This window comes from Antedon mediterranea, chromosome 7 (assembly GCF_964355755.1).
Source record: "Antedon mediterranea chromosome 7, ecAntMedi1.1, whole genome shotgun sequence".
NCBI classification, from domain to species: domain Eukaryota; kingdom Metazoa; phylum Echinodermata; class Crinoidea; order Comatulida; family Antedonidae; genus Antedon; species Antedon mediterranea.
This window is the reverse complement of record NC_092676.1, coordinates 30,298,406-30,310,412: the sequence shown is the minus strand read 5'-3', so window position 1 is coordinate 30,310,412 and position 12,007 is coordinate 30,298,406. Positions and strand designations below refer to the sequence as shown.

General features: G+C 30.8%; 2 protein-coding genes across 2 annotated transcripts; both read right to left on the bottom strand.

Moving 5' to 3' along the window:
• Nucleotides 1–629: 629 nt before the first annotated feature.
• LOC140055249 (beta-microseminoprotein A1-like) lies at nucleotides 630–3,908 on the bottom strand. Its single transcript, XM_072100531.1, has 4 exons — nucleotides 3,774–3,908; nucleotides 2,287–2,393; nucleotides 1,715–1,820; nucleotides 630–1,149 (listed from the first exon to the last, which is right to left on the bottom strand). The coding sequence occupies exons 2-4, from the start codon at nucleotides 2,378–2,380 to the stop codon at nucleotides 1,020–1,022; spliced, it is 330 nt and encodes a 109-aa protein (XP_071956632.1). The 5' UTR covers nucleotides 2,381–2,393; nucleotides 3,774–3,908; the 3' UTR covers nucleotides 630–1,019.
• A 417-nt stretch (nucleotides 3,909–4,325) lies between these two features.
• LOC140055609 (uncharacterized) lies at nucleotides 4,326–12,007 on the bottom strand. The gene is made up of 12 exons (XM_072100945.1): nucleotides 9,997–12,007; nucleotides 9,801–9,871; nucleotides 9,493–9,643; nucleotides 9,007–9,167; nucleotides 8,119–8,270; nucleotides 7,462–7,542; nucleotides 7,177–7,288; nucleotides 6,309–6,386; nucleotides 5,402–5,529; nucleotides 5,101–5,217; nucleotides 4,801–4,911; nucleotides 4,326–4,715 (listed from the first exon to the last, which is right to left on the bottom strand). Exons 1-12 carry the CDS (start codon nucleotides 12,005–12,007, stop codon nucleotides 4,628–4,630), a joined length of 3,261 nt encoding a protein of 1,086 aa, XP_071957046.1. The 3' UTR covers nucleotides 4,326–4,627.

Below are 12,007 nucleotides of genomic sequence, written 5' to 3'. Positions count from 1 at the left end.
AATATCAGAATGTTTAAATGCTGGCCTATTGTCATGAACTGATTCCGACGAAAAAAGACTGAAACAACAAAACTCTATAAAGGTTACTTATGCACTTGACAGTTAAATATCACGATGAAACATATGACGATGTCGTAGTTAATGTTTCCTAGGTTCGGGAATGCAGTAATCTTCCTAAACACTATCTGCTATTTTGATACTTACAATATTATATGTATTCATCTTTTCCATTGATTGTAAACATCTAACAAAACTTTGTATTTATTCAGTATTTCATTATTCAACTTCTGTTTCCAATAATAGTTAATACAAACAATTAATTTTTATTATTATCATTACTGTAAATAATCACTGTATATATTTTATAAGTCAGATTTTTTTTGTAAAAATCACTGTAAATACACAATGGTTACCATTATAATATTTAAAAAATGTACGATTGATTGAATAAAGTTCACATATATTTAAAAACACGATTTTATCGATTTCATTTCTATCTTTTTCAAAATAAGACAAATGTCATAGGCCTACTTGGTTAGTAACATAAAAAAATCTCACTCATCAAACTATGTTTTGAAACATTAACATTATTACATCTGAAAGAAACATGGAAGAAAACATAAAAAACGTTAAGTATAACAGCTGGGTATTTTTCAACCACTTTTTTATTCAATTCACTCGTTTAAAGAAGACATTTACAGAGGAAAGACTTCTAGGCGAACCTAGTTTATTTAAAATACTTTTTGAGAAAAAAATATACACATTTGTAAACTGCGAAAACATTTTTTGGTTCGCATAATGATGCCTACACTAGCTTAAGCATGACTTAATAACATTTTACTTAACACCTACGTAATCTATTACAACCGATGACGACAGTAATTACGACGTTTTTATTAATACTTAGCAAAAATCACACCACGTGACAGCAATAAAGCATGACGTAACAAATCTATGTGCATGCGCATAAACATGATGATGACGTTTTTTAACGAGAATAGTTTTGTAAGTGTTTTGTATTAGTAGTCATAGTCGGGACATGGTTTATTTTCATCAAACTCATCGACTGCTCTGCTTTTACATTCAGCTTCATCCCAAATAAACCGACAACCCTTTGGTGGATCAAACCAATCAAAGTATTTTGGTACGCTATAAAAAACAAACAGTTTGATGAAATAATACAGGATAAATGAAATAGGCCTACACTTTGGCCTAATTAGTTGATCTATTAAAATCTATTTAGCATAACAGCCAGTCGGTCCGTCGCCCGAATGTTTGCAAGCAACAACAATAAATGTTACAACCTTAATTGCGCATAAACGTTATTAGAAAATCAAAACATGTTTTTTCCTGGTCAAACTAGTTTTACTAACTGACTCATCAGTGCGATACCAAATCTATTTAAAGATGTGTTCTTCCCCCAAAAACATAAAAAATGAAGATTAATGAAAAAGACTTTGAATAGGTCATTTCGCAGTTTTAATAATGTTAATCACTTTCATAGAAAAAAAAAAATGTTTTCACTTTAATTAAACCAAAACCCATTAGACTAAATTTGACAGTTTGTTCAAGTAAATAATTTGTTTTTCGATCAAATTTTTGGTCAAAGTGAATAACTATTATGTGAGATTAAAATGGCATATTCAACAAACAAATGTTCAGGGGGTAATATATCTTTAAATAAAACACATGGATGGATTGAAAGCCAACTTACAGTGTACAACAAATTGAGAAGGCTCCATGACAGTTGCATTCCTTGCAGTCCTTTGTCTTCCACTGGTCTCCTAAGGCATACTCTTCGTTACCGTACTTACAGGCGTCTTTGAAAGGAAAAAGAAAACTCAAAATTTACTTTATAGATCAAAAAATGTCTTTGTGTCTAACCTGGATGTTGATGATAGTTGGGTCGTGATTCATATGATGTTTTAAAACATTTTCTCATTTAGGGTGAGACAACATAATGTTAGCGAGGTGTGTCATATATTTGGAAGAAAAACTCAAATTCACAAAATAGAACCTGTAATTGCAAAAATAGTTAAAACATTTTTTTTGTTTAGTAAAAACAAGTCCTTGATCAAAATTAATTTCATTGTGTCAATCTAGACGTTGACAAAAACATTGCAGGTTGAGTCTGGGAATAATGTTTAAAAACATTTTAAGGTTTGGCGAAAAATAATCAGCGATTCTAGTACAGTATTTTTTATTCAATATTCGCTTCATATAGATGGTCGACTTATACTCAGTATCTACTTTTATGTTTTATTTATACATTAAAAAAGAACTTACATTTATCAAATGCTGCCTCACATTCCATCGATCTTACTTTGGCGATCATAAGAAAAGACAGAAGAGATATCAAAAGACACACCGAAGTCCTCATGGTGCCGTGGGATCTACAAAAACGAAAACCAATCACATTGGTATAATCACCTCTTTTACTTTCTTTTACTATACTTTAGGTCTACTTTGCTTTAGTCTGGGAAAAACTCTCTAAATTATCAGTTAATAAAAATCCCATGTTAGGCCTACAAAATTCAATCAAGATGATGCAAGAAAATATTTAATATAAACAAACGATTAAACTAAGTTTCTTAAGTTAGTATTATAAATCCAAAGGCAAATTACTGAAAAAAAAATGACAATGCTGTGGGTATCAGTGGCTGGATCTCAATGGAGATACAAAATAAAAGCGAAAAGCTAATTCAAAACGAGAAGTAAAACAGCCAGAAAAGTTAGCAGAGCTTTCGGGCAACACTAGCCCATCATCAATTAAGTTAGTATTATAAATATATGCCTAGCAAATCATTATTAAATAAAAAAAGCCGGAACTAAGTATTGCACATTTTGGTAATATTATTTTTTATTCACAAATTAACCATTACGTAATAATATGTATGCCAATTACACTTCATCTTCTCTCTTAAGTAGTTTCATAAACGAAAAGCATTTAATGTAATAACAGAATTATGACCTATCCAGATGGTAATACATTAGACTGAGGCTTGGTAATCTGTGGATATACAGGCAATGTTTATTAAACATATGGAATTCCATTTAGACATAGTTATTAACAAACATGAATTTTATGACATAATGGCATTAATACAAGAATGGCGCCTAAACTTTAGGGGTGTCTATGAAGCGGGTCAAGACATTGTCCACATTAGGATTCTGGGGTATTACTTGCAGAGAGTAGAGAGTGGGCCACAATAGAGTCGTCAAAGTACCTGGTAAACGTCTTTGAAAAAACATTTTAACTGAAAGTATCTACGGTATAAAATAATCCGGCTATTTTAAAGAAAAATTATACAGATCCTACAATTTGACAGATTTTTACAATATCTACAACAAACATTTCTAAACAAAAATCAATATTTATTTTGTTTAACTTTGTTTTAGGTAAGACTTACAGCAATAAAGCGCAAGTTTGGTGACTTTTGAGTTACATCAAAGTACCGCTAAGTGTATCAAAAAGATACCTATAGGCCTAGGCCTAATAATTATAAATACAATATAATTCAGCTAAGCTTGACAAGACCGCGCGACTTTGTAAGTTCCATATTCATTAAAAAGTAAATTTAATGAATAAATAACGGTATATTTTAACCTAACAACTCTTAACCAAATATACCAAACTAATAAGAATCGTTAAAACCGAAAAAGGAATCGGAAAACACAAATGTTTCCTTTTTTTGTTTCCAAAGTTATTTAACAATTAGTAGACAATTGCAAAAATTTAAATCGGTATAATATCCAAATGAATCAAAACCTACCTTAAAATCGACGAACAAAAAAGGGTGTTGACAGAGGCCCGACACGATAGGTTGCAGACGATACCGACGGATCCGCGTATTTATACGCGCTTCAAACTTAGTGATGTCAGTAAACATTTACATAGCAAAGCTATATACTTTTGTTTAGATTATGATTGTGTATAGGAATTGACGTCGATGACTCCGCCTCTAGGGGATGGGCCACCATCCAACAGAATCTACACTTTTTGAGGCATTTTTGAAAACGCATAAAACGGAACGTATAAAATAGACTATAGTCCTATTATGAGTTTGAAATCAGTTGTATTAGTTCACATAAAATAGGTCATGTTATGTAATATACATAGTACTGTATTTATTTAATTTAATACAATAATAAATATAAATAAAATAGATTAAATTTGAATTTACTTAGTATTAAGATTCAATATGATCATAGCATACATGATTCAGTATTAAAAAAATGAAAATAAATATTAATAAACATATGAAATATATTGCTAAAATTACTATAAATCATTACATAATTTTATTTTAGAAATAAGACGCAAGTTGTAACATTTTAGAACTAGCATTATTGATCACTTTTACCTCCGTGATTGGCGTTTACAACCTACTATATACTTATTTTATGTTTTCTATGGCAGAAGAGAAGCATTACTTCATCATATCTATCACAACTATTACCATTACAACTAAGATCAGAAACATTCACTCTACCTTCAACATCACACCTTCCAGAAATAATATCATTATCATTCCCATTTGAAAATAATTGTACAAAAATATATGAACACATTAATATTTGTCAACTGTCAATTGCACACACATGTAAAAAAAAGCAGCAATATGTTTTAATCAAACTTTAGAGCTGGAAATTGACTCTTGATTGAAGATAAATTGCGTAATCCCTTTACACCATACAGCTGCAACACCTCCAATCTTTAAAAAATATATAAAAATCATATAAAATCATGAAACCAGAGTACACATGAACAAAGAAAATATGTTTTGAAAAAACAATTACCGATGACAATTCTGTAATAATTTCAAGACACTTTTTTCTGTGACATCTTTGCAGAAGTTTAGTTTTAAACTTCTCAGGCTTTTTCCACAATAACTTGACAGAGAAGAGATACTGTAAAATAAAACAGAAACAGATATATTACTTATCTCAATACAATTTATTGGAAGGGTATTGTAGCTATTTCTTAAACCCTTTTTCAACTTAAATTTGTTTTATACAGCAGGCTGTATATAATAAAGGGATAATTTATCTAATATTTATGAATTATTTATCAGTGTTTAGTTCAAATTTTCAACAAACCTTTTACAATTGACTGAAGTTGAACTTAGATCTAGAGATGACAGATTATAGGAGCTTTTAGCTAATGAGTGTACACCTTGGTTTGTTATCTTCTTACAGCCAGACACATCAATCATTCTGATAAAATAATAATCAACTTTTATTTATATACCGCTTGCATTAACTTGAACATTCTTGATTACTATTATAAAAACAAGAATTTTAATTAATTTAGTTTTGGTTGAAGTTGTTGTAACAATAGTTTTACAGTTTATTCAACACACAACATGGTGGTGCTAACATTCGAGACTTAAGTACTTACTTGATGGTGGGTAAGTATGTTGATATTTCAATAAGCGATGCGTCTGTAAGGTGACCACAATTTGCTAAAGAAATGCTTTTTAATTTCTTGCAACTTCTCACTAGCTTCCGTACTGTTGTGTCATGCATCTGAGAATTTAAAAAAAGTTTTAAATAAATGCTTAATTAAATAATAAAAAACCAAATGCAACTCTGTACATATCATAGCCGTTAAATTTAGAAAGCTGCTTTGATGTGTGACCTCTTTTTGCATAGACGAGAAAGTTGGACAACCACAATTTATCTACTCTAAGGTGTACAACATTTTATTTGTATGTCTAGTATTATGTGAGCAATGGAAATAAGAGGCATTTAATTGTTATTTTGATTCATTCTTTTTATTTATTTGGTTGTAAGTAGTATTAAGACTTAAGAGTAGACTTAAGAGTAGACGTAAGACTTGATCAGATTTAGTAACTCACAGTGGGTGGCAACATTAACATTTTTGGAAATAAAGTTATTAAATATATATTACAAACAAACACATTTTACTTTCCAGGCAATTACATATTTCTACTTGATGCCTAGACAAACTGAATTAGGTGAGTAGGTGTTAAAGCACTTCATTTGACATTTAATCAATGTTTCCTCATGAGAATGGTACAACCCAAAAGGATCTGGCAAGCGTAGCTGAATTATACAATTCATTATGCAACGTCCCCCTTGAGAAGCGTAGGCTTTGGTTGTATGCAAATATTGAAGCAAATAGACATTTAAAAACTCAAAACTAGACTAAAATAATTTTTTTTTTTTTAATTCTGCTTTTAGTAGGCTGGATTGAATTTGGATTTGTGCATTTTAGATTAAAAGATATGCAATTTTTTAGTGCCAACTTAATGGCACTAATTCTAACTTCCAACCACTCATACCTGTTTACAGCCTCTCATGTCTAAATTCAGAACATGTTCCAGATGAGTTACCATGGTCACCATATCATCATCTGTCATCTGAAACAACCACCACAGTATTTAATAGCATAATATTTCTACGGCATGATGCGATTTCAGTGAGCATTTTTAACATTTTTCAGGGACGGGCAATATTGGGGAGAGGACCACAGAGCTACAGTAATCTCTTTCTCATAGAAAACCTTTGTTCAGTAAATTTTCAGTGTTTCGCAGTAATAATATAAATCGTTTAATTTAAAAATTTGTTCATTAAATATAGTGTGAAAAATAAAGATAAAAATACTTGCGTAATGCATCAATAAAATCCTCAGCATTATGAAAAGTTTAATTATGGAAAATCATGTTCCATACGGAAACAGCTTTATATAAAAGCTACATTGCCTGGCCGTTTAATTTCCAATTTGCGTAATGGCACCCAAAGGTATAATATTTGTATCGTGTCATTATATAATAAATTGTCATTATTTATTTTGTTAATTTTATCATCACATATTTCAAATATTATTGGAATTTAGAATAGACTTAATTTGCAACATTAATTGAGTTGTATCACATTCCACAATTGGATCAAACTAGAAGTACTGGTTAGTTTAATAGTACTATGCTGCATTTCATTACACATTGTACCTTTAATGCTAAATGTAAATCAACAAAAAGGATCTTCTCATCATAGCTCTGTCTACACAATCAAACTAGTTTGACAAAAAAAGGTATGTTGTGCTCAAATGGTAGTGATATGACATTTATTATTTCCATATATGGGCACATCACATTGTTTGTCGCATAAAGGTTGATAGTGTAGGCAGAGCTTAAGAAATAGTATACAAACCTTGTAACACTGGCCAACATTCAATGTACGAAGATGTCTACACAGTTTACCAACTTGTGTAATCACAGCAGGTGAAATGTTAAAACAACCAAATAACTCCAGAACATTAATACTATAAAAGAACAATGTCATTATCAACAATGTGTATTATTTTTATATTTGTATACAGTATTCTTTAAACAATTTCCTACATATCTTAGCCTCTTTATTAGGGACAATAAAACCAAGTCAGACTCATCATTAAAACCATGTTTTTCAAATAGTTATTTTTAAATGCTAGCATACCTTTTGCAATGTTTTTGTAAGACCATATTGATAGAATCATCTGTTAGTGCCTGGCAACCATTCAGGCACAGAACTTGCAACCTATACATTTGCAGGAAAAATAATCATATCAAATTAATGGAAACAAAATATCACTATTTATATTATTTTTATGAATTAATCCAAGTTGAATATCACTGCTTTAGATTAATATCTCATAAATCTAGTGTTGCATCAACAAATCCTGTAAATACAACAAAATTTGTGAATTGAACAACCACCTGTAACCCCATGAGACTAAAATTGTAAAGTTAATTACTTCCGTTGTTTAAAACAAAAACACAATCTTCTCAATGAAAAATACTTTAATTTAAAGCTACTTATGTTGATAGGAAAACCTTATCTCAAACAATGAACATTTAATTTTGTTTTTAATACACATTCATCAGAAATTGCCTTGCCAATTCTCAATATCATTATCATAATATTATGATATTAATAATTATTATTATTATTTTGTCAATATTTCATATTTCCTATCATCATAGACAGAAATGCTCTTGTGAATGTGACATCATTATTCTGTCATCAGATCATATAGCTCACTTAAACTAACAAAGCCAATTAGCTTTAACCTTTCTAATAAAAACATAAAAATAAAAAAAAGTGGGAACATACTTTTCGATAGATTCACCGATAGATACAAGTCCGTTATTTGTCACGCTGCACCAGCTAACATCTAGACTTGTTAGCTTTACACAACGAGATGCATGCAGAAGAATAGAATCACCAATTAGATCGCCCCCAGTTGAACCACTCGCGTTCAGTTTCTGGAAAAAAGAAATTCTAATACTACAATTTTTGTTTATTTGATTTGGCAGGTATAAATACATCTTTTTGAGACTCGGGTCTGGAGAAACTACAGATAATATTCTAATATATTAGAACAGTACAGTAATTTTAGAATAGTATAATCTTGATTATGGTATTTGATTGAAACATGTGCCTGTATGTCATACAAGAAAACTAAAACACTTATCCTACCTACAATCATACAGTTACTGTACTTTCTGATTATATAGTAGCAGTTTATAGAGCATCCTACATTTATAATCACTAAGCTTGTTTCTTTTTTTCTAAATTTTATCTCTTAATCCTTTAATGTGAAGGAAAAAGAAAGAAATGATTTATTGATAAATTTTGAAATATTTTCCAGATGTTACAACAACCATCACTATAGTAATTATCCTTTGTTGAAAACATATTAATGTGACCTTTTAAGCAATGTTTTTATAATGAGGAGAGATCTATAAAAGACATATTTTCATGCATTAATAAAGTCTAACTCAAATAAACATATACTTCTTTTAATAACTACAGCTGTCTATATAGTCATTTTCAACAAATTCAAATTTAACCGATGCTCGCCATGCTGTTTCATAACAGCAAAGGGGATTTATAAAGAAAATATTAATTATGATTATACAAAAATATAAGAAATTGAAATTATAACTACATAATAACTCTAAAAATCCTATAGAATCCCAGCCCTTTACTAGTTATTACCTTCAGGGACTTTGAACAGGTCCTAAACATCGTTCTCAAGCCATCTTCAGTGACTTTGCTGCCATTACACTGGAGTAAAGAAATGTCTGTTGGGTGCTTTTCACCAATCTGAATCAACCAATCATCTGTTAATTCTTTTTTCTGTAATGTTATTGTCTTCCCTATCAATTTAAAATTCAAATTGTTCACATTTTTGCTAAAAGGTTAATTTACAAAGTGGCATGACAAACTATCAAATCAAATCTCTTTATTCATCAAATACAATAATACACATCAATAAAAAAAAAACACCAAAAGTGTATGGTACAAGTTAAAAAAGGACTTCCAAGAAACCCAGAGGGGCTTGTGATAGGAGGCCCATTAAATTGCATTAAGATAAATAATAAATAAAAAGCCAGTAAAGTATAGACAAATAAGATAAATAGATGTTAAATAAATAATATTGGAAGAAATAAAAATTATGCACAATAAATGTTTTACACTTACAAAGAAGTTCATCGTTAGCAATGCGATGAAATGTTTGGCAAACTTGAGCAACAATAGCCAAACTTGATGGCGAGAGGTACGTACAAATGTGGAATAAAAGCTCATCTGGTAGCAGCTGCCATATTGACAACCCTTCACCTCCTCGAGGACTCTGTAAAAGAATTTTCAAGGTTTACTTTTGAAATATATATATATTCTGTTGATACGAAATAAATGGTACGTACCGCGAATAATGATAAAAAATATGAAAACTTACACGCTTATCTTAATACTTTTTTATTTTAGGAAGATAAATAAATTATACTTACATCAGATAAAAGTTGCAAAGTAAGAGGAGGAATAAATTCCTTGTGTGAAAGTAAATTTATACTGTTAAAATCTGTAGAAAACAAGAAAAGTAATTGTGCCAAATAAGTACTGGAAACTCTCTTAAAACCTGAATTATTGAAATACATATTATGTTAATTTAAATTTGCTCTATTTAATATCAATGGACTTTCTTACCTGTAGACATATTTGCTGGTGTTACAGTAAAGAAGTTTCCATTTATGACTTTCTTCTGATGTGACCTCTTCAATTTCTCAGCAGAATTTCCTTCTCTGTGTTTATTTCTTGATGCTTCTTTCAGACTTCCAGTTTTTCTATCTTTTAAAGAACTACTTAATAAAGAAGACACTCTTGTAGCCAATACTGAACTAGGCAAGCTTGACGATGTTGACCATCTTTGTTTTTGCGATTGTCCTCTACCGAGTAGTCTGTTGGCCGTCTTTTTCCTAGAATTCAATGGAGAAGTTGATTGTTTCTTTTTCTCTGCAGGCACTTGAAGCTCGATATCAAGGTCACTGTCAATGATTTTTTTGATGAATGGTAATTCACCACCTGGTTCATGCTGGTTGTTATCATCAGTAATACAGGCAAGATCTAATGTTGGTGGTTTCCTGTCTTTAATTTCAGCAGAGGAAGGTACACAGACATAATCGTTTGATGGTATATCGTTTTCAAAATTGTTTTTAACTTTTGGCACTTGATGATAATGGCTTACTGAAGGTTCTGGGCTTCTACTTAAAGGAAGAGAATTAAATTGTTTATCATAAAAATCAAAAACTGGTTTTTCAGTATCCACCTCATTTGTGTTTCTTATTTGTAAATTGCGTACATCTTGATTTTGATAAATGCAATCCGGAATTTTGTTATCCTCTACATTATCATTCATATCATCATCATTAAATGCTATTTCAGGCTTTAGTGTCAAATATTCTTTTGGCGATTCCGGGCTTGCAGAATACCTCCATGGAGCATGCTCAAAACACAATTCATCATCTCTTTTCAATGTCAAAACTTCTTGATTCATTGAGGATTTCTTATCTTCATCATCAGAACTCCAATTACTGATTTTGAAAGCACTTTCCTGTTGATTATCTTGGCATCCACTATTTTTTTTTTCAGTGGCAACCAGTTCCTCATAGCTGACAGTTGAATTAATATCATCACTGTTCTTGTGTGATTTTCTTCGCTGTTTTTCAATTTGATGATACTTCCAAATGCCAATCATGTGTTGTTCTGGTGATGTCGACCTTCGGTTCTCACTACCGATCTTTAAAAACTTGTCAATGCTATCATTGCTATCACTAGATAAACTGGGTTTATTAATAGTTTCATGAAAGTGGCATTTACTTTCGTACCACTGATCAACTCTCTCAAACAGTTTATTACTGGAATTTGTAGCTGGTCTGTGAGTTACTAGGTTGAATTCATCATAACTTGGTGAATTTCTTGTCGATTCAGAACCCATATTTTCACTGTATGATGCAGAGTAGACAAGAGGCGAATAAGGACGATTGTTTGGACGATGTGTTAGGAGATCAAAATCATTTTGATCGGATTCAAAAGTGTGGTACACCTTTTCCTCCTCTTCTCTTTCACTTTGCATTGATAAATCACTTTCATGGTCATCATAAAAACCCCACTTTTGGAGTTGAGATGATTCTATTGCTGGTCTTGATATCTTTGGAACATATTTTGATTTTCGGTTTTCAACTTTTAAACTAGAATATTGCATGTGATCATCAGATGATTCTGCGATAGTACTGGTATAACTCCTGTGAGATTCTAAACCATTTGAATTTGAAAGATTCAGATCGAACCAGCCATCTGATCTTTTTCTCTGACTTTGAAAAAAATTGTTGTCCCCTCGAGGACTATCACTAGAATCTTGTCTTTGATATTTTGCATCAAGTTTAAATGAGTTAGTATAATTATAATTCTGTGCACTTGGTAGGACATGAAGATCCAAGTTATCTGTAGTGGGTCTATTACTCAATTCTCCTGTTTGACTGTCAGTCATTTTTGTACTAAGTTCTTTTATATATTTCCTTAGAACATCATCTCCATCCCTTGCAGCTTTCTGCAGAGAGTCTAGATCAAAGACGTTTTCTTGTAGCCTATGTAAAGGTTTTATCTTTTCAATGTCATCTTTATTTGTTTTATTATGGTGGGTATTTCTTTGATGCTTCAT

Excerpts from the sequence above, each read along its gene's own strand:
- LOC140055249 (XM_072100531.1), bottom strand. The coding sequence starts at position 2,380 with ATGAGGACTTCGGTGTGTCTTTTGATATCTCTTCTGTCTTTTCTTATG. Across the intron at positions 1,821-2,286 it reads TGAGGCAGCATTTGATAAAT|ACGCCTGTAAGTACGGTAAC; the intron begins GTAAGTTCTTTT and ends TTCCTTTCAAAG. Across the intron at positions 1,150-1,714 it reads TTCTCAATTTGTTGTACACT|CGTACCAAAATACTTTGATT; the intron begins GTAAGTTGGCTT and ends TGTTTTTTATAG.
- LOC140055609 (XM_072100945.1), bottom strand. The coding sequence starts at position 12,007 with ATGAAGCATCAAAGAAATACCCACCATAATAAAACAAATAAAGATGAC. Across the intron at positions 7,543-8,118 it reads ATCGGTGAATCTATCGAAAA|GTTGCAAGTTCTGTGCCTGA; the intron begins GTATGTTCCCAC and ends GCAAATGTATAG. Across the intron at positions 5,530-6,308 it reads ACATGAGAGGCTGTAAACAG|ATGCATGACACAACAGTACG; the intron begins GTATGAGTGGTT and ends TTAAATTCTCAG.